We start from the raw sequence: 23,091 nt of genomic DNA on the forward strand, positions 1-23,091 counted from the left end.
TCGGGTCAGCGGTGATAGTGATTTCCTCCGAGCAGCACGTTCCTGTAGGCAAAGTTTCACAAAGCCTCACAATCAGAGACGCACAAAAGACACGGGAACAAAGTTTCACAACCGAGAAGCTGTGGAGTGAACGGGGTCTCCAAACAGACGGACGTGAAGAACTGCAGTCGCACCTGCAGCCTCTCAAAATCAGTTTGTGGAGCGTGAACAAACACGAGAAATCAAGCTGACAAACAGCAAACAGGCAGGGAACATGAATGCATTCAAACTTGCATTCACACATTTTTGTAAGCTTGATGTGTTTTTTTTTTTTTTTTTTTTACAGTGACATTTTCTAACTCAAATGGTTTCTATATAAATGTTTTATGAATGAATGAATCCAAATGGAGCTATATTCATCATCTTAGAAAATGCTTTACTTGGTTGGTGTTATTTTTTTCTTTTTCTTTCTTTCTTTCTTTCTTTCTTTTTTATTCTTCATATATATATATAAAAGCCTGATAGAAACCTCAGAGCAGTTCTGCCAGCTGAGGTGTCAAACTCTGGCTGCTCAGTGTTTCCATCCACATTGAAAAAAAGAAAAACTCTTCATGGCAAAGACCCAAAATTATTCTGCATGATTTTTTCTGATTTGATTTTCCATCTTCCACTGATTTTTCCCGTCAGAAGCAGCTTGTCTAGTCCTCAGCGCTCTATAGATTTAATAATCTGACTTTATATATGTTATTATTAGGCTATCCGGCTGCGGAGGGAGGTGCGGATGTGTCTCCCTGCATGTCTCCTCCGCCGCTCCGCTGTGACTCAGTTTGTCCGTCCGCCCCTCTGTTTGTCTCCTGTCTCAGCTTTAACAGATAAGAACAATTAAACGTCCCGGAGCCATAGAAAGAGTCCAGTCTGTGATAAAAGACACGAACTGTCGCTTCCTGTCCCAGAAAATCACAACAACAAACAAACAAACAAACAGAGGGAACTGCATGCATGTAGGAGCCACCCGGAGCCTCAGATCTACCGCTGTGATGATGGTTTTTAAAGTCTTTTGTGGTAAATATCATTAATTGGTAGTAATACTATTAAAAAGCTGTGGTTAAACTATAGAATCACCAGGCCTCAGAGACCAAAGTTGTTGTGTTTTTTTTTTAAACAAAAAATGAATTACTTAAGCTTAAAATAAAATAAAAACCTACTAAACTAGCCTATGGTTAATTTTTCTTTAAGGCAAAAACTAACTAACCAACTAACTAAATAAATATAGCCTATATGATCATATAGATGACTCACTGTGATTCAGCTGCGCAGCATTTCCCTGTGTTACATCACACATTTTTATATAAGACCTACGAAAAAAAAGTTTACTGTAGTTTACAAAGTTCTAACAAGTCACAGTGTGCTGCTAATGACACTCGAAATTATAATAAAAGCATAAAAACAGATTTTTAGATAGCAAAAAAATTAAAATATTACCATTTCTGTTATCACGGACAACAATAATCACCATACCAATGATAATTACAGAACAACACAATAAAATGACTGCTACTACTCCCATTGTTACTAATCAGAATCAAAATCAGAAATGGTTTATTGATCAGTGAAGGGAAACTGGGTCAGTTGCAGCCGCTCAAATCCTCAAGAGAAGATTTCTATTATAATAAATAGAAAAAGAAATTAAAGATATTAAAATGTTTGCCTTAGATTATGTAAGAAAAAAGTAAACGCATTATGCATAAATACGCACAGAAATAAGAAATTGAGCATCACAATCACTACAATTAACCTATAGGCTATATTTATAAGTCATCATCATTATATGTTATCATTTTGTAATAAAATTAAATGTAGCCTACATACCAGAGACAGCCAGGTGGGGGCACTGTGGCTGTCTCCGTGTGTGTGTGTGTGTGTGTGTGTGTGTGTGTGTGTGTGTGTGTGTGTGTTTGTGTCCTGTCTCCGTCACCACGGTCACGTTGCCACGCGGGCCGGCGGACTTAAATAGCGGAAGTGGGCCACGGCCCGGCAGATGATTATCCCGGCTCGGCCCGCACGGTCACAGCGCAGCGCCTAACCCGCACCCCGCTCCCCCGCACCGGGACTCACACGGAGGGTTTTATCCGGGGATCCGCACGGCTCGGCCCGACAAATCACAGTTTCCACGCTCCGCCCCGCCGGCACAGAGCAGCAAAGGAATGCCGAGAGAGCTCACCCAGAGTCGGATCCAGAAGATCTGGATGCCCGGCAAGGAGGACAAGCCGCGCAGAGGTAAATCCTGTAGTAATCCTGTGATACTCCTATGATATTACCACAGCCGCTGTGAATGGCCTGTATTCACCACACCGCATTTCCATCCTTGTATCGCCGCATCATCTCTATAATATTTCTATAATATTTCTATAATGATATTATAGCTTGGCATTCACAGTGACCATGTTTTGTTTTAATCTCCTATGATGTTGCTGTTATATTTCTATAATACTGTGATTTGCTATAGTTATTCTATGATATTCTACTATGATATTAGGCTACTATAGCCACTTTGAATGGCTCGTAGGCTACCGCCTGCCACAGTGACCACGCCACTTTTTTTCTTAAATCATCCATGGTATCGCTGGATAATTTCTATAATATTTCTATAATTCTACTGTAGCCTGGCATCCACAGTGATCATGTCTTTTTTTTTTTTTTTTTTTTTAAATTTCTTATGATATTGTGCTATATTCCTATAATATTTGGATGTACAGTGCTGTATCACCACTGTTGATTCATTACTGTAGGGTCTTGCTGTGGTCTGTGGTAGCCTACTAAATAGTGATCTTAGTCTTTTCACTGTAAAACTCCAATAATAGGGGTTTTACCACGGGAATTTACAGTTTGGTGTAATTTTTTTTTTTTTTGTACAAGCTTCTAAAATAGGTATATATATATATATTTATTATTATTATTTTTATGGTTTTATTTCGTAATGTTCATCTGTATAGTAGGTGCACCTGTCCGTCCAGGACCAAGTTCACTGGGCAGGCGTCGTTCTCATTCATCCAAAAGGACTTTTTTTGTATTCAGTTTATTTTTTATTCACCTTTTCATTTATTAAATTTGCTCCACATGAACTCAGGCTGCTGCTGCCTGACGCCCTGTCACATTTTTCCACTTGAACAGATTCACATGTCCCAGTAAATACTTACAGTCGACCGGTGATTTTAACATAGGCCTATTTAAAATAGTAAAATAAACGTAGTTACGTTGCTTTTTATTTTCTAATTGCTTCACACCTTTATTTGTCTTTATTTTATTTTAATTTATCTCCATTTGAATTTTATCGTTCACCTTCGTCCGGAGCTTCATCTGCACGCGCGGCACGACTGCGGGCAGCCGGTGCGTGACGAGGCTCCGGTGCTATGGTGACCGCCGTGCCCGGAGCGCGCGTGCGTGTGCATGACTCCATCAGAGCGGACCGCGCGCTGATTGGTCGGTCGGCGGTGAGCCTGTATGGCGCGAGGCCGGGAGCGTCCCCCCCCCCCCCCCCCCCCGGTCTGGAGCCGACAGGAGCAGCAACAACACAGCACAGTGCAGCATGACAGTGTTAATTTCATTGGAATTAAATTTTTATTGAATCAAGTATAATCTCAACCCATATAGAGTCACTAGTTATTTATAATATTCAGTTAAAGGGAAATTCAGACACTTACATCAAACATTAGTGGGATATTGATCATTTAGTTTTCTCCTTTATATATTATTGCGACAAACTGAGAAGCCTTAATATACTTAATATAATAAACTGCAGTTGGTGTTTTTACCACAGCACACTATTTGAACTTGGCATTTTGAATATGCTGGCTATTTCTGAGCTTTGTGATTGGCTGTTGGTGGTGATCCTGATATGAGGAAACACCTGTGTTCCCCTTTTCCCCTCCTGGTGGGAGTAAAGTGGGAGGGAGGAGAGGAGAGGAGAGCAGTGGGAAAGAGAAATGAGACATTAATCTGACACTGAATTAGTGTGACACAGATTACACTCAATAACATCCATTATTATTACTTATTGTTTTTGTGTAATTAGTTATGTTATTGATATGACAATAATAATAATAATACTATGTAATACTAACAACAACAATAATAGCAACAGTTAAAGCAATAACAATACCAGCTGCACATTCATCGCATGAGCAAGCTGAGGTTGACTTGTTGGTGTCCTTATGGCCCGTAAACCCGCTCATGTCAAAGGTCAGCCGCAGATTAAACTCCACTTCCTGTAAATGTCAGGTTTTACAGCCAATCAGCAGCGGCGAGGTCACAGCATTCAGAGTGCAGCATTTATGATGGGAACGCCATAAATGATAAAACCGGAATGAGGTCAAGGAGATTTTTCTAATGAGGTCACATTAGACTGAGGAGAGAGGAGGAAGAGGATGATGATGATGATGATGATGCTGGTGTGACTGGTGTGACAGGCACGAGGTGTGTGGCTGTAAATACAAAACCAAAAGTACCTATTTTTAATCTGCCTGCAAAATTGAAAGTGAGACCCTGAAAGCATAAAGCCAGACTGTGTTTCAAACTGTGATAAAACATTTTAACAAGTCAGTTAGTCTCATTTTCACTGTTCAAGCCTGTTTTTTCTTCCAACAAGGTCAATAATCCACCAGTGGGATGAGATAATCCCACTTGTCTCCATGCTTTCTTGAATGAAGTGTCATTGTGTGGTAAAAGGCAGGGCTGTCCCCTCAGCCCTTTGCTGTTTCCACTGGAGACTGAACCTTCACACTTCAGCAGCATGAAGCCCACACTGCAAAAAAAAAACAAACCCTATAGATTATTTGGACACTGTTTTTCTTCCAACAAGGTTAAAAACCCACCAGTGTGATGAAATAATCCCACTTATTTCCAAAGCAAATCAACTTGTTTCAAGAATTTTCAAATCAAGTGTCATTTTCCTGATCCTGGTGGCTGCCTATTTCTGCCTCGTTTCAACACATTCATACTGAAACAGGTGAAACTGACCTGGAAACAAATGGGATTATCTCATCACACTGGTGGATTTTTTTTATTTTTTATTTTTTTTACAAGATTGAGAAAATGAGACTAAAAGATTTTGTGAAGAACTGTGAAGGTTCATCAGATGGTCAAACAGCAGAGGGCTGAGGGGGCAGCCCTGCCTTTTACCTCAGAAAAATCTTAATTCAAGAAAATCCTGGAAAACGTTAATAAGCATCGGAAAACAGGTGGGATTATCTCATCCCACTGGCAGATTTTTTACCTTGTTTGATGAAAAACCAGATTTTAAAAGGTGGTGTTTGTGTCTCCACATTTCACATTTTGACTTTATCTCAGTTTCTTCTCTGAGTGATATGAGGCAGCACTCCCAGAGTAAACACCGCCTCCGTCAGCAGAGCCGCCTTATCAGATGCTTCCATTCACAATTTCTTTGACCTTGCAGCTCATTTTCCTTTTAAGCCTCGCACAGCCGACATCACCGGCTCTCCGGAGGGCCTCCAACGATATTCAGCCACGTGAAACCGAGCCGGCCCTGCTGTGTGTGTGTTAGAGCGAGCAGAACTGGGTCAGGCTGTGAAAGTGAAGCCTGAGGCCACAGAGTTTACAAAAGTTTGGCAGAGACTCCGTCGATTGCGCGTCTCGTTTTCATCGTCTTGTTGTTATTTATGGCAGCTCTCCTCGTGTTTTGGTCGAAGTCTCCGGTGTCGGTCGTGCAGCAGGACGTTCTGTCATCACAGGAAGAAATCTAGTCTTGTAATCACTTGAGAAATCACTTCTTAAGCTTTTATTTTTGGCTTTTATCGTCTTTATCGATGTTTCCTGGTGTAAATTATTTATTGCTTTCATTTTACCTCTGCATCTGTGACAGGTTCACTCATTTTTACCTCATTTTTCTTCATTTTATTGGCTTTTATAAGTTTTTCTTGGCTGAAACACACAATTTTGCATATGTACATATGCATGTGATTATCATTATTATAATAAGGGTGCACTGATATGGAATTTCAGGGCTGATAACCAATAATTGATCTGTGTTCTTGTGGCTGATGTTGATACAGCAACTTATAACATCACTGTACATTTGCAACAATGTGAAGAGGACAAAAAAGGCTAATTGATTTTAGACTGACCAGTTTTCCCACTGATAATACAATTTTTGCTAATAAATTAATACAAGAAAGACCATTTTTACAAACTTTTCATGATCAAAAATGATTAAAAGGCTCCATGTTCTCAGAAGTAGCTGTCAGCTGTAATTCCATGATCAGACCAATAACAGTTATGTCATTTTCTCATTAATCAGAGGGTATTCGGCCATAAATATATCATGCGTCTCTATATTCTAATATACTGTACAGATATATTTCATTTTTCCTTCGACAAGTGAATAAGTTTGAATGTCAGTATGTCAGATTGCACTTGATGGAATATTTTTTTCACTCGTTTTAACACAAACAGTTTAAAGGCTTAAATGACGTGTTGGGCTGTTAGCGTCATAGTAACAAGCCCCGCCCTCTGCCCCCCTCCCCCCTCTTCCCTCCCCCCACAGCGGTCAGCGGCCCGCACCTCGCCAACCCGCCCACCGTCATCGTGATGGTCGGCCTGCCGGCACGAGGCAAGACGTACATGTCCAAGAAGCTCACCCGCTACCTCAACTGGATCGGCATGCCCACCAAAGGTAGACCACACACACCCACACAACACACACACACACACACACACACACATGCACACACACTCACGCACACACTGTTTGTTCAGTAGCTTCTCTTATGTAATCACATTCTGTTCCTTGTTGATGTTTCATTTGGCAGATTCAGGGTGAGCTCATGTCCCTGCATGCAGGACAAAGTGTTTACAAAGTGTTGTTTTTCCCCTTCGTGTGTGTGTGTGTGTGTGTGTGTGTGTGTGTGTGTGTGTGTGTGTTCAGTCTTCAATGTGGGCGAGTACCGCAGAGAGGCAGTGAAGAACTACAGCTCCTATGACTTCTTCAAGCCTGATAACGAGAGCGCCGTGAAAATCAGACAGTGAGTCGTCATCCTGGTTCACACACACACACACACACACACACACACGCACACACACACATCACTGTCATATCTAGTCCATAATGATAAAACAGTACTAACCCAGCCTGTGTCTGTCGTCTTCAGGCAGTGTGCCTTAGCAGCCCTGCGGGACGTCCGGTCCTACCTAACGGACGAGGGAGGCCAAGTCGCGGTGAGTTTCCCATCATCTCAGCATCTCAATCTCAGCAGGCTTTACCTCGCTGTCTTAAACTTTATCGTCACTGCATGATTCAGCAAACAAAACGCCTCTCTCACTCCTGACCGCCGGTGTTTTCTCCCAGGTCTTCGATGCCACGAACACGACGCGCGAACGCCGAGAGATGATCCTCGACTTCGGCAGCAAAAACGGCTTCAAGGTAAAAATGTTTCCTCTCCTGTCAGGGTTTCCTAAGTGGTGAAAATCCTGGAAAACATCATTTTTTTCAGTTTTCCAGGCCTGGAAATCCTTTGGGAAATGATGCAACATGCCTAAAGTTTTGGAAAAGTCATGGAATTTTTTTTATTTATGATTGTAATCTTGACAAAGTGGAGCTGGAAACTAAGAAACTTGTGATTCCAATGTCTAGTCTGACACCACAGAAATCCGGTCAAGGAAATTTGGCATACAGTTATGGAAAAGTCATAGAATTTAATTGGCAAATAAGTGTAGAAACCCTGTTCCGTGGTTACCTGCAAGGTGTCCTGAATCCTGAACCCCTTTCCCGTTCTGTGTCCAGATCTTCTTCATCGAGTCGGTGTGCGACGACCTCGACGTCATCGCCTCAAACATCATGGTGAGTCACAAACACGACGTTTTTCCACACTGGTGTCCTCGCCAAAACCAGATGTAAAACACTAACTCGTTTGCAAACTGTGCGGCAAACAGGCGCGTTCCTTGCCGTCTGACTTTGCGCTTCCTCCCGCCTCCTCGTTTGCAGGAAGTGAAGGTGTCGTGTCCGGACTACCAGGACTGCAACAAGACGGACGCCATGTTGGATTTCCAGAAGAGAATTGAATGTTACAAAGCCAGCTACCAACCTCTGGAACCTGATCACTACGACAGGTGATTAACACACACACTTAAACAAATGTCAATGTATGTGGAAACTTTTGCTGTGGCTGTGTCACCAAACCCACATGGAACATCCCAATCCCAGTTCATGATTTTCATTGGATGGAACTCTGATTGGATTGGATTTCATTGGTTGGAGGTGCCTTTCCTCTCTAAAATCTCCATCTTTAGTCATTCCGTCTCTTCTCTGATGTTCAAATCTTGTTTTTCTGCAAATGAGGTAAAAAAGTCCACCTGTGGGATGAGATAATCCCACTTGTTTCCAGTGCAGTTTCACTTGTTTCAGTATAAATATGTTGAAACAAGGCGGAATGAGGCAGATCAGCCACTAGGATCAAGAAAATGACTCTTGATTAAATGAAACTCTGGTAACAAGCTGATTAGTGTTGGAAACAAGTAAGATTATCTCATCCCACAGGTGAATTTTTTTTTTGTACCTTGTATGAAGAAAAACAAGATTTAAAAACTGAAAAAGAGACAAAAGATGGGACTTTTTTGCTGTTTGGTAGTTCAAGTAACCGTCACATCACAGAAACGTCTTGTGTCTTAGTCAAAGCCAAAGAGCAGTGATGGCTTTTCTCCATCCAGGAAGTGAAAGGTTGAGATTTGGGTTTAGATTTGACACCAACACAACAGCAGACCATGAAACCCTCAAGCTCAGTGCCAACATGCAGTTTTCTCAGGATAGGAAATAAAACCCCGGAGCCGATTCCTCTCAATGTCATTTCATTTCATTTCATTTCATTGGACAGTCCAATCAGCTCACTTCCCAAACCCCACAACCGCCCGTCCACCACTTCTGGAACAAACCCCGTCAACCTCAAATCTCTAAACTTGTCCGTTTCCTTCCCTCTCTCCGCAGGGATCTGTCCTTCATCAAGGTGATCGACGTGGGTCGCCAGTTCCTCGCCAACCGGATCCAGGATCACATCCAGAGCAAGATCGTCTACTACCTGATGAACATCCACGTCCAGCCTCGCGTCATCTACCTGTGTCGGCACGGCGAGAGCACCGACAACCTGCAGGGGCGTCTGGGCGGCGACGCCGGCCTCTCGCCGCGGGGCAAGAAGGTACGTCCGACCGCCTGCTCCTCTGTGGGTCGAGAACGTCCTCCGACCAAAACCCTTTTGGAAAACAAACTGAGGAAACTGAAAAATATGCTGTTTTCTCTTAATTCTTGAAAAGTTTTCCACATTTGAAGGGAAGAAGGGATCAAAAAGAAACCTCTTACAGAAAGACTGGTGGACTTCTGGACAAATTCTGGTTCCTTACAGAGGAATATGACGGCGTATTGGTGCCACTGTAGGGAGAAAAAAAAAATACAGACCCCGGGTTGGGGGGGTAATATTACAACAAAAAACTCAGAATTTTCGAGATTAAATGAGTAAATTTACAAGAAAAAGCTTACAAATTTATGAGAGAAAAACCTTGAAAATTCTGAGATTATAAACTCGCAAATTTGACAAACTGGGAAAACCACTTTCTCTTCTACTGTGGGATTTAGCAAGAAGGAAATGCTGGTGATTCCGGGCTAAAATCACCAGGATTTCCTTTTGAATCCCCTAGCTTCATATATTTTTTTAACCCTACAATGGCCCTAATACTCCACTGTAGAGGAACCTTTAGCTGGTGATATGAACGGTCGTGAACGGTGAACTCGAGGTGTTGATTATCTCCCGGTTTCCCGCTGCAGTTTGCCGCCGCCCTGGCTCGGTTCGTGGAGGAGCAGAAGCTGAAGGACCTGAAGGTTTTCACCAGCCAGTTGTGCCGCAGCATCCAGACGGCCGAGGACCTGGGCGTCCCGTACGAGCAGTGGAAGGCCCTCAACGAGATCGACGCCGTGAGTGCCGCACCGACGACTCGTTTCACACCTGCCCGGCGCAAAGATCTCAGCTGGGGTTAAACAAAAATCTGTGTCTCGATGTGTTTCCTGCAGGGAGTGTGCGAGGAGATGACGTACGACGAGGTGAAGGAGAAATTCCCAGAGGAGTTTGACCTGAGAGACCAGGACAAATACTACTACCGCTACCCCGCCGGAGAGGTACACACACACACACACACACACACACACACACACACACACACACACACCACATCACTCTACCACTTCATAAACACAAAACACCGGCATTTTGGCGACGGCAATTTCAAATGTCTGCTGTGGTTAAAAATAGGCAGTGAACTAATGTTATGTCTCAAATTATCAACAATAACAGTCAGCAATAATCATGATCCCAGTCAGGACCATGCAATATATGAATATTACATCAGTATCATTATATAGAAGTAGATATTGTCTGGGATTTGGCTGCTTTACATTAAAAAGACAGTTTTTTCACCTGTTGTAGCAGCTGCCCCTTCCTGCTGAGCTCTTCATATACGCATCACTAATAACTGTTTATCAATAACCGCCTTGTGTAAATATCAGTAATATCGATATCAAGGTATTGGGTCAACCCATCATAATATTTTATTTTTGTCAGTATCGCTCAGCCCTGATCCCAGTGTCTAGTGAAATGATCAAATTTTCATTTTTAGACATAATTGTGCAGCAATAATTTCATAATTAAGGCACATTGAAGTATGCTTTAAGTCTACTTATTCTTGAATATACTCATGCGTACAAGAATAAGTGACATTATAAGAGAAAGAAAAAGGAAAATAAGAAATATAAAAGTATGTGCATTAGAAATTTGGGAAGAAAAAAGTACGTACATAATGTGCATTATGTAAAACTCTGTGCATTAATCCCAGTTATTATAAAAGCGTGTGTTCATGTGAATGCCTGTGTCTCCTGCTTGCAGTCGTACCAGGACCTGGTGCAGCGGGTGGAGCCCGTCATCATGGAGCTGGAGAGGCAGGAGAACGTCCTGGTCATCTGCCACCAGGCCGTCATGCGCTGCCTGCTGGCCTACTTCCTGGATAAGAGCGCAGGTGGGACTACAACTCCCATCAGCCCCTGAGAACATGAGCGGGGGGGGGCCTCATTTCATTAAAGGCAGAATGAGTTAGATTTGTCGGCTGCGGTTTGTAAACACAACAAAACTGGCTCCTCCTACAGCAGCCTGTTTTCCTTTTCTAGGATGGTGACGGAATGAACGCTGTCGCCATCCTAGGAAAAAAAAAACGTCAGTGCTCGCCAGCGGGTGAAAGCCACCCCAGATTTATTATTTTTCCCCCACATCTGTGATTTTCAAAGCTTCCTATCGGACGTGGTGATATCGATTCGGTGCTGCAATGTGATTGGCCGGCAGCCACTACCATTCTAGTGGCGTGTAAGGAATGATTGACAGGGCTTATTTTTGCTCTTTAGGAAAATCCTGCTCATTCTGCCTTTAATCAAGTAACTAGAAATTACCTTGTTACAACAAAAAGTATGAGTGATTATTTTAACCCGATGTGATGACCTCACCTCTTTGATTTACTGTCGCTGTTCACGACGGACCTCCAAAACAATTTAGTTCTCAAAATGAACAAAAATATTTTGCCTTATCAGAGTCGCCAAAGTAAAACCATTTCAGCGCAGGATCCCCGGCTCAGGGAGAATCAAGACGGGCAGAGAAAACGTTTGAAAATCCCCGAGCTAGGCTAATTAGCCAACCTCAGCCAGATTATATTGTGTGTCAGAGGAGCTGCTGGCAGTGTGAGGTCTGACCTGCTCACCTGTGTCCACCTGTGCCTCCAGATGAGATGCCCTACCTGAAGTGTCCCCTCCACACGGTGCTGAAGCTCACCCCGGTGGCCTACGGCTGCAAAGTGGAGTCCATCTACCTCAACGTGGAGGCGGTGAACACCCACCGAGACAGGCCCGAGGTAACTCACCGCCTAACACTTTGTGGATTTGGATGGAGGGCGGATCAGGATTTTTTTTTTTCTTTACAGCGAGAGAGGAAAACTAAAGTGTGTAACCTGTGTTCAAACCCCCCCAGGAGGTGAAAAGGGGTCCCGGGACGCTGCTGAGGAGGAACAGCGTGACTCCTCTGACCAGCCCCGACTCCAACATCAAGAAGCCTCGCATCGACGACCTGGACGAGCCGCCGATCCAGGAGCTGCCGTCCTCCGCCGCCCCCGCCCCGCTGGGCCTCTGCAGCCCCTCCCACCTGCCCCTCGCCCTCACCGGACAGGTGGGTTCCTCCTGCACACCCACCTCTGTTTTCATACTAACAACAGAAAATGACGAGGTACATCAGGGTTTCTCCTTTTCACGGTGGAAAAACCTCTGACACAGCTCTTAGGCCACTGTGGGTCACGAAAACTGCAGACTCATTGCAGCTCTTTAAAGGAATACTCCAACGTTTTGGCCAAAATAAACTTTTTCCAACTTGCTTTTAATCAGACAGCTTCAGAGCTGCTGGGAGGTTTATTTTTTCACTTTGACGGAGCCAGGCTAACGACTCCCATAGACTTCAAGCTTTTATGCTAAGCTAACAGGAAATGCTACCCAGAGGAACTGAACCAGTGGACGTCCAGATGGTGTCCAACATCTGGTCTCAGTCTGGGGAAGTTGGGAAAAGGGGATTTTGTCAGACCACTGGAGTATTCCTTTAAGGCAGTGACCCGATAAATGGAATAAATAAAATTATAAATGGAAGAGAAACTCAGAGGAACAGTTCTGTCTTTAAATGAAGAATGCATTAAATAACATTACAGAACAATAAAAAATAGAATCTAACAGTAGTTTCTTTGTAGCTGGCAGGAAACTTCATTATGTCACATAATGGATAATTGGACTGGCCACTAGATTTAATCTGTAATAAATCCAAGGCCTTCCCCACTATGTTGTTAAAGAGCTGCCAGCCTGACTGCCCACGACTGAACTGGATGCAGATCATGTCAATATTGTTGCCGTCCCCCACTTTTCACTTCATGTTTGAACTAAAACGCTTCATTTCCTCCCTGTTTCCTCTCTAATGATCTCTTTGTTATGAGACTGCATGCTCCTTCTCTCACTTCTAAGCATTCACGCTGTTTTTTGATTTTTTTTATTTCCCCTCCTTCTTCCCGCCTCCTCCTCGCCACCGCCTCACAGCACTGGCTGGGCAAAGTTTGCCTGTAAGTACTCGCTCACCCCAGTCTCTCTCTCTCTCTCTCTCTCTCTCTGTCACCACATCTTGAGTTACATCATATTCAGTGATGACACTTCCTCGTTGCTTCCTGCACTCTTAAATATGAGAGACAACAATGACTAAATGCTAAATTCACATATCATGACATGCCATATTGCTGCCTGTTTTCTTTATTTTTATTAATTATGCATTAAACATGATGCTTTAAACATAATGCACTGTCCCAAACTCTCCCAGGCAGAGAGGGAGAAAAGAAACAAAGGAAAAACAAAGAAAAAGAAAACAAAAAGAGCCTGTCATGTTTATTCATGGGGAGTTTCCCGTCTCTCTGCGTCACTTCCCGCTCCACATTCCTGACATTCCTCCCCGACGTCATCACTGAATCACTGAGCTGCTGCTGTGTTTCCATGTTCCTGTCACGGCTGTGTGCATCTGACTCACAGTGTGTGTGTGTGTGTGTGTGTGTGTGTGTGTGTGTGCTGTTCTTGTCTCTGCTCGGCTGCTCTGTGTCCTGCTTAAAGACGAACCATCTTCCACTATCTGGCAGTGGTTTCACTCGTCTTACAAAGGTAAAAATAATTATAGTAATGAGATAATAATAATAATAATAAATAAATAGACAGAGTAGAGGCTTTGCAGTTGCTTTGTAAATCTCCTGCAGCCACCTCTGGCTCCATGATGGAGGTCCACAGACAACTTAATAACTTCATCATCAAACACACAGGCCAGGAAATAATCTGAAAACAGCTTGGTGTGTGTGTGTGTGTGTGTGTGTGTGTGTGTGGGGATCCGCTCAGTAACAAACAGTGTGATGAGGTAGGTTAGTTCTCGTCTTCAGCCCGAGTCTCAACTCCAAAACATGGAGCTCCGTTTCCTTGGGTTTCCTCCCGTTAGGAAAATAAAAGCCCCCTCAACTCAGAAACTCCGTGTCGGGAATTTCTCAACCCCGAGAGCCCGACTCTGCAGGAAACCATTTACCCTCTGTGCTCAAGTCAAATCAAGTCAGTTTATTTATAGAGCACACCGAAATACGACAAAGCGTTGCACAACAACAGATAAGACATTCGACAAAAACTGAAGACAGAACATCAGATTAAAAGCAGATTGCACAACAACAGACAGGAGTGAAGACCTGGGAACAAAATAAAACAAGGAAAAACAAAATGAGCCATAAAAACCTGAGGGTGAAAACAGCCTCAGTGAAAAAAAAACAATTTGATTCAGGCCGTTGGAGCAGAATAACTAAAGGTCATTAATGCTGACCTTAGCCGCGGCTAACGTAACGACTTAACCGCATTTACAGCAGATGAACCAAAGTAGGTGTGTAATCAGATTTCGTATAATCAGAGGCTGTAAATGATGTGACTTTTTTTTTTTTTACCTTCGACTCGAATCGAATGCAGTTTTATCAGGAGGAACGGCACGAAACCGAGTGCTGTGCTAATGCTAACACGCTAACAGTTACCGTTAACCAGTTGTTGTTGAGGGAGGAATAAAAACTGAGGTCGTGTTCTGATTGGATCAACCTCGTTCTTACATGAAAACGTTAATTTTTAATCCTCGCTAAAACCAACCCGTCTTCCAGTCTTTGGGAAAACTGCCTAATGTGTCTTTGGTGGCTTATATTGATTTGCTAGCTTCTACCAGCTGCTAGCGGTGTAACTTAAATCCATTCTGCGGAGAAAATTAGGCCCGTCTTCAGCCTGGAACTGTTGTTAATGTAACACTGCTAGCCACCGCCAACACTAGCCTTTTTTGCGAGATGCGTTAGCCAGTGTGCTAACAACGGGATTGTGATGATTAACTGAGCGGATGCTGCAGTTATTTAGCTCGCTAACAAGCTGAATCAAAAACATCACAGAAATTCAGAAGTCTTTTCTGTTCTGTTGAGACAGATAAGTTTAAATTTTCCCCCCAAAAAATCTGTTTTAGCTGTGATGTTGTCCAACTGTGTTCAGACCAACACAAAGTGAGTTTTTAACGCTGCGGAATTACTACACAGTCAATGCAAAGAATTCGTAGTAGGCAACGCAAATGGCACAAATTTCCATATCGCAAATGCCGCAAAATAAACTCGCAAAATATTTGTCATTTGCATATTTGTGTGAGTATAAATTTTTGTATTCTTGCGAGTCCGTGACGTGAAAACTCACTTTGCGTTCGGTGTGAAAACACAGTTGGAGCTTCACAAGAGCACAAAGGCTTCTGTCACCAAAAATGTGGCCGCCACACGACCCTAATCATTAAAGGATCTCAAAAAGGCACTTGAGGCACTTCAGCTTTGTGCCTAAGAGCTATGAGGACCTCCAACATGGCTGCCAGAGGAGGAGGAGGAGGAGGAGGAGGAGGAGGAGGAGGAGGAGAGGGTGGGTTCACCTCCTCTGTAGAACCCCAAGCTCCTGCTTCCAGGACAGCGTGTGGTCAGATCAGTGAGGAACACGCTGTCCCGGACCTGAGCTGGGTTCATTTCTCCGAGTCAGTCGGAGGGAAACGAGCCTGCCTGCACTAGTGGAACCTGTTCAGTGCTGTGTGTGTGTGTGTGTGTGTGTGTGTGTGTGTGTTTCCATCAGCTTCATTCATGTTCACCAGAGGATTAACGTGAACCCCATGAACTCAGTGGCACTTAACACACTGTCTAAATATACCGCCTTAATATACCTGTGGAGCAGCGTGGCCCTGCCGCTGTGGGCTCCGATGATGTAACTGCTGCCTCGGGGATTAAACCACATGAGTGTTATTATTCAGGCAAGAGATATTTAGCCAGGGCGGTGTCTTAAAGAGGCCTCGCTAACTCCTCACTGCCACGCAAGAGCGGTGATTTCTTTAGTTAAAGGAACACTCAAACGTTTTGGGCAGAATACCCCTTTTCCCGAATTACCCAGCCTGAGACCAGATGTTGGACACCATTTCCACCTCTGGACGTCCACAGGTTCAGTTCCTGAATTCATGGATCTGAAGTACACGTCTGCATGCATTTTTATAAAGAAGTAACTTCAGGAGAATTTAGATGGTGGAACTATAACCGATGAACACATGTATCCTTCCATCTGGTGCAGTGATCCACGCACCGCTGAACTCCTCGTAAACCTGCTCCTGTGTTTTTTAAGTTCCAAGACGTGGTGTCAGTCTGGGGAAGTCGGGGAGAAAAGGGGCATCTCACCCAAAAGTTGTATAAAGAGTGTTCCTTTAAATGTTGTGGCAGCACAGGCTGTTTATTAACCTCGGCGTTTGCGTTTTGTGTTTCTGCAGAACCTGAGCAGGAAACCGACCGGTTGCCATGACGTCCTGCAGCCCTGCCAATGAGATCGCACCGATCCGTCACCTGACACAAGGGACCAGGAAGAGGATGACCACCACCACCAACACCAACAACAAGAACACTGAAGATGACATTGAAGAGTTAATTTTCCAAAAAAACATCTCGATCTCTACCTTTACAGATAAGCTCTGTCATTTCACACGAGGACTTCCGTCTCCTGTTGTCTTTACGAAGGACAACAACAGTTTAGATCCCGTGCTGTCTGTCATTTCCATGTTCTCAGACGGTGGAGATGTCATTTTGGAACAAAACTCTCCAACTCTCTCTCTTCTCCCCTCTTTGTTCTTGTCAATCTTGGACATTTTCCTGCCTCAGTGGGACTGATGAATGTGTCCGGCGTCCAGCTGTGGTTCCCAAACTCGGGACACTTCGGGAACGTCCGGATGAATTCTGCACGCTGACTGAAAGAGGGGAACTGAAATCTGAAACGTGGAGCGCGTCGGGGCTCAGACGCCTCTGGCTTCTTCTGGTCGATCGCTGGGAAAGACCAAAGATCACGATTAACTTTCAGCTCGTATTTTGTTTTCCAACCATGCTGTCATGGTTGCACTATTAATCAAAAACTGAAGGATCATTTAGTTTACAATGTAAACTCTCTTAGGCATTTCTTTGGAAGCACTGACTCCAATAATTTGTATTTTATTTTCTTTTTTCTAAAATGTGTGCAAAGATTGTAAAGTTCCTCATCACTGATAGATTGACTTCTCTTTATGCTGACCTGCTACAAGATGAGCTATTATTTTGCACAGCAAGGATGGGATTTTAACTTTTTTTTTCTTTTTTTGTGAGTAACTGTGTGTGTGTCACTTGAACCACGATGTGTATTTGTTGATTTCGTGTCGCTCCATGTAGAGTAAAGGAGGCGATTGTTGCCGTAGAGTGCCTATAGAGCTCAGCATTTCAGCTTCATCACCGTCATTTCAGTGGTTTAACTTTTTCTCAGTTTCAGTGTCTGTTTCCTACGACGGCATCTCAGGGCCACTGTAGGACGGAAAAAAAATTAGACCCCGTTGGCAGAGTAATACTCTGAGAAGAATCTCTGAGAAGTCTTTTTTACGAGAAAAAGTTTTGATATTCCCTGAGATTAAAGTGGGAATTTACTAGAAAAAATTCACATATTTGTGAGAAGAAACTAAAAAAATCTCTGATATTAAAGTCACAAATTTATGAAGAAAAAACTCAAACTCAAAAAATACTTTTGAGGGGTCATTGGTCACTGGTCATTTTATAAATTTACCACTTTAATCTCAGAGAATATCAGTCTATACCTCAGAGTTTTTTTCTCGTATTTTTTTCCCTACAGTGGCCCTAATATGCTGTATTTGAGCAAATAGATTTCACTATGCAGAAAACTTTATTCTTTCACTTTTTTTGTTGTCATTGTTGTTGTCTGCTACGCACAAACGTGAGCACCTAAATTTTTGTTAAAACAGCGCGTCCTGTTAATAATATAGTCTGTAAATTTTACTGTAAATATGAAGGGAGGCAGGCGGGATGCTGGGATATGAGCAGTAACTCTCATTGGAGTCTTTAAATGAAGGTGATGTGTGTGTTTGAATGTTTTTTACTGCTAGACTGAATGGAAAGCACCGCGTGTAATATTAATAATAATTTTAAAAAATTAAAATAAAAAGAAGAAGAAGAAGAGGAAAGTAATACGGCGTACTGGTACCAATGTAGGGAGAAAAAAAATTACAGAGCCGGGTGAGGAAGGGGGATTAAGATTCCATCCCCAAAAAACTCTGAATCTCTGAGATTAAATTAGTAAATTTACAAGAAAAGATTTACAAATTTATGAGAAAAACAAAATAAAAAATTCTGAGATTGTAAAGTTACAAATTTACATGAGCAAGCTGTGAAATTCAGAAACTGAAGTGGTAAATTTTTGAGAAAAAAAACACTGATTTATGATTAAAAACACTCAAAAATTCTATTATCATGAAGTCACAAATTTCTGAAAAAAAAAAAAAAAAAAAAAAAAAACTCAGAAAAAATAGTTTTTATCGGATTTAGTGACAAGGAAATACTCATGTAGTTCCTTCACTCCCCAAAAAAAGAAAAAATTCTCATAAATTTTTCAAATTTAGAATCTCAGAATTTCCTGGATTTCCCATCCCCGGATCAGTAATTTTTTTTTTTTTTTCCAACGATGGTCCTGATACGCCATGAAGAAACTCCTCTCCTGTCTCCGAACGGCAGTAACACTTTTGTTAACCCGTTTGCTTCTGATACTTGAAATTTTTTTGTAAGAACTCATTTTAATATTAAAACAGTTATTTATTTGTATGTAGATTTGGCAGAGAGGCACCTTGTTTTAACTGGAGGACTGTACGTGACCTGACGGAGGCCCACGCCGCCTTCACAGGACGATGTAGTCTGTACTGTATGTTGTTATTTTGCATCTGCTGGACCAATAAATCTACTTGAGGAAAATGATGAGTGTTGTCGTCTGTGCTGCAGTTTCCGTTGGACCAAATCCAACATGACACACCTGCCAATCTGCAGAGGACCCAAAAACACGCCCCGGCCCTTGTGTTGAACCACCTCACAACTTTCACATGAACCATGACTCACTGACTCTGCTGCTCTTCTTAGGAAGAGAAAATATGCGTAGGATGGAAATGTTTTTGTTTCCAAGGCGAGGCATCATCTCAAGACAAAAATATGACAACACATATTTTTGTCTCCAACAAAAACACACCCTCTCCAACACCCTCTCCAACATGAGTAAGCACATAACATTATTAAATGACCATCCCAGTGTCTTAATGTCTACAAAACATTCCTGCTGATCTTCTCCCACAGCGAGCAGTGGTATTTTATTTATCAGTGACGTTACAGATGATTTCACTGCATTTCAGCAGCTCTGTAGGAAACATGAGAGGCTCCAGAACAGAGCCTTGTGGTACACCAGAGTCTGCAGGACAACACTCTGCCTTCATGTTGTTGTGGAAGATGCAGTGCGTTCTTTTTGTTTATGGGGAAAAGAGAGGAAAATACGTTTTGCTCTCTACAGCCAATTATCAGCTGTGTGTTTTCTGAATGTTGAGGACTTGGTTCGCCGCAGAAGCAGAACATTATAAGTTCTGCTTCAACCACAAACTCACATTTTGACTCTGTGTTGTGAAATCTTTAGTTCCTGCAGGATTTGAGAAATGATTTGTTACCATGGAAAGTGTGAGGGAGTTGCAGTAAACATTCCAAATCACTGGAATGGACCTTTTAAAGGAGACGATAGAATAATTTAAGAGCCAAAATAATAATGTTTTACAGATGGTGTACTCTGGGTTAAGATGTTGGCTGGAGGAAACTTTTCTTAACCCCCAATAAACCATTTTCTTAATCCCTTCATATCTGATTCTGCCTCAAATATCCCCTTAAGTAGACTTAAGACTGATAGTGTTTTTTTCTGGTTAAATTCATAAACAGGTTGTTGTTTTAATGTAAAAGTTGTTTGTTGGAGCTTTAATTTGTGCCTGCATGGGTAAGAATGTTGTTTACTGCACTGTGACTGATGATGAAGATGATGAAGATGATGATGATGATGTGTTTGTGAGACACACCAGCCTCTTTTACCCACTAATAGCACTGACATTCATATATTCTTTCTATTTATAAACATGCAGCAAAAGTAAATTAAGGCTGTAATGAACGCCTATTTATTTATGTGGTTATTAAGTTTACTTTCCTGGGAAAATGTACAATTAAAAACAAAGTTTAAAAGGAGTTTGATGGATTGTACATTAGAGTTATGTAGCTAAAAGGCTAATCTGCATGTCCAGCACCTGGCAGATGAACATGAATAACAAAAAGCACACACACAGGAGACATGCATCATCACCATCATCATCATCATCAGAACAAGTTTCTCATTTTGTCTCCTGACATTTATTTTTAATTTAGAGTCGACGGCAGGCTGACACAACGCAGCTCCCAGTCAGGACCTGCCTGACTCATATTCCATGGCTTTCCCACGACTTTCCACAATAAAACGCCCTGAAATGTGCTCTGCTTCCTGCTGTGTGTTTTTCTAGACGTTCTGGTTTGGTTCTGCAGGAAACCACGTAATGTGCCGAGCGAGTGAGACGAGACGGCAAACACGTTCCGTAAAAAAAAAAAAAAAAACCCTCCCTGATATTCCTTGATTTGCCCTCTCCAACCTGCAGGACGTCCCAGCATCAGCCAGACACTCCAGGACTGGAAGTTCTTGTAGAATATTTTGGAAAATGAACCGCAGACGGCACACGGTCAGACAAATCCACACAACACCAAGAAAAACACTTGAACCATTTCAGCGCCTTCAAAATCCCAGATGATGTTTAGTTATGCAGCAATTTTAGACCAGGAGAAATATAGATATGTACATATTCTCTGTTTCTTATTTCAGTATATTGTTGCAATATTATTGTAGGCTTAATGCACATACTTTTTCAATTTTTCAATTTTTCAGTTTTTTATTTTTTTATTTCTAATGCACATATTGTTTTATATTTCATATTTCATTTTTCCATTTCTTATAATTGCACTTATATATATATATATATATATATATATATATATATATATATATTTATGGTCTTCTCTTGAGAATTTGAGCAACTGCACCTGTCCCAATTCCCCCTCAGGGATCAATAATTAATTTTTATAATAATTCATTCTGATAGTTCATATTGCAACATCTAATATTTACTTACTGATTGGTTGATTTATCATGGCCTCTCTCTCGCTGTCTCACTTACTCTACATGTTCCCTTATAATTCACCAAATAGGACAGACAATCTATTTTATTTTGACTTTCTCCTTTTCCCCTTGCATGACTTGGTATGTTTTGTTATCACAGGAATTATTCATATTATTTTTTCCCTGTTATTGTCACCTCCTCTACACGTTCTCCCTTATAATTCTTTTTTGTTGTTGTTGTTGTTTTTGCTATGTGTTTGTTGATGAAACTGAAAATGTGAAATGAGATTCGTCTTAGATTTTGTTTCTGGTATCGAGCGTCTTTGTCTCGGTCTGAGGAAGTCGATGAAAAAAGGAACATGATGTTTCCTGTAAACTCCAGTTCCTTCTTCTGCAGAAGTGAAGTTGCTCTGTTTCCTGATGCGGAGGCCAAACTCAGCTGTTCTCCGCCTGAAGCTGCCAAAAGAGCCAAAATGGATGCTGGGTTACATCAGCAGCTCTTTATGGAGCTTGTGGGCTGAGGATGTGGATTTCTGGAGGCTGCCCAGTGTATAATTTTCCCTCCGACTCACACACTATCTCACACACACACACACACACACACACATTGCATTTGCCAGCCCACTGAGGTATTTCCTCCAGTCTGAATCATGCCTGACCTCATGTGCAGCCACAGTGTGGATGTGACTGCTGTCAGGTTCTCTCTCTCTCTCTCTCTCTCTCTCTCTCTCTCTCTCTCTCTCTCTCACACACACACACACACACACACACACACACACAGGGCTGTGTACCTCCTGACAGGCTCCTCTTTCTTTGCCACTGAAACTTGCTGGCAAACACACACATGCACACACACACATATCGAAACCTAGTTTGCATTTTAATTTTAATTTATTGCACAGACCGAGCCCTGAGTTTGTTGACTAAGCCTTGGAAATATGCAAATTTTTCACATCACTTCCATTTTATTATCATTATTTATTTGTCTTTTAGGATTAGCATTTTATGTATCTTACTGTTTGTGTTATGTTATGTTACTGTTTTATAATCTTTTTTGTTACATTTGTTACATTTTGTTTTTTATTGCTGTTTCTTGGTCTCTCCTTTTTATTCTGCTGATGTGAACTATTTGTTGCCACATTTTGAAAAGTGCAATTTAAAGTCTTCTTGTTCTCCTTCTTGCACACAGATTTCTTCTCTTTGGGACTTTATGTTGTGTTTTAAATTATATTTTAAAAATATTCTTATCTTTGTCTTTGTAGCAACTTTGCATTCATGGACATTTGTATGTTTACTTAAAAAGTTTGCATGTTGCAGCCGATGTTTTAGTTATTAGCAGTCCTGCAGGTGTGTGTGTGTGTGTGTGTGTGTGTGAGTGTGTGTAATCTGTGTGGGAGAGCGGAGCTGCTGTGTCAGGTGTATGAATGGTTGTTGTGCTTGGTGTTAGCGAGGAGCTCTAAGCCAGCAGCTCCACAAATAGCTGCTTAATGCTGCTGCTGAAGTCCTGCTCAGTTTGTGTTGGCTCGTTACCGGATAAAAATAACAGATTACACAGCAGCCAAAGCTTTTCTGTCAAGTAACAACCTAGTTTCTCTCCTAATTGCACTAATAACACATTAGAAAATGTGCAGGCTAGCTGGAAGCAGCTGGAAGTGTAAGGAAACCCGACATTTAAATGGTTGCTAAGATATCATTAGGTGGTTGCTGGGATGTTTGTAGATGGGTGCAAAACTGCAAGCACTACAAACTTCAAAATGGTTGCTAGTGTGTTTCAAGTTGGTCGCTAAGGTGTTTCTCAGTGGTTGCAAGAATATGTCTAAGTAGTTGTTAGGGTGTACTAGGTGAAAGAATAAAAATACATAAATAAATAAAAATTTAAAATAAAAACCATATATATATATATATATATATATATG

The 23,091-nt window shown here is 42.0% G+C and overlaps 1 protein-coding gene across 4 annotated transcripts; it reads left to right on the forward strand.

Annotated features, from left to right (window-relative positions):
• Nucleotides 1-2,007: 2,007 nt before the first annotated feature.
• pfkfb3 (6-phosphofructo-2-kinase/fructose-2,6-biphosphatase 3) lies at nt 2,008-21,892 on the forward strand. Of its 4 annotated transcripts, XM_030046377.1 has the most exons (16): nt 2,008-2,256; nt 6,539-6,667; nt 6,920-7,016; nt 7,143-7,209; nt 7,340-7,414; nt 7,775-7,831; nt 7,976-8,100; nt 8,972-9,179; nt 9,803-9,949; nt 10,046-10,150; nt 10,914-11,043; nt 11,795-11,922; nt 12,039-12,233; nt 13,139-13,161; nt 13,697-13,744; nt 16,425-18,930. In XM_030046377.1, exons 1-16 carry the CDS (start codon nt 2,184-2,186, stop codon nt 16,429-16,431), a joined length of 1,614 nt encoding a protein of 537 aa, XP_029902237.1. In that variant the 5' UTR covers nt 2,008-2,183; the 3' UTR covers nt 16,432-18,930. The 4 variants fall into 4 exon arrangements, with proteins under 4 accessions (XP_029902237.1, XP_029902240.1, XP_029902239.1 ...); XM_030046380.1 differs by lacking the exons at nt 13,697-13,744; nt 16,425-18,930 and adding an exon at nt 21,872-21,892 and having other exon boundaries at nt 13,139-13,189; XM_030046379.1 differs by lacking the exon at nt 13,697-13,744.
• Nucleotides 21,893-23,091: the final 1,199 nt, after the last annotated feature.

Source organism: Myripristis murdjan, chromosome 23, assembly GCF_902150065.1.
Source record: "Myripristis murdjan chromosome 23, fMyrMur1.1, whole genome shotgun sequence".
In the NCBI taxonomy this organism is placed as follows: domain Eukaryota; kingdom Metazoa; phylum Chordata; class Actinopteri; order Holocentriformes; family Holocentridae; genus Myripristis; species Myripristis murdjan.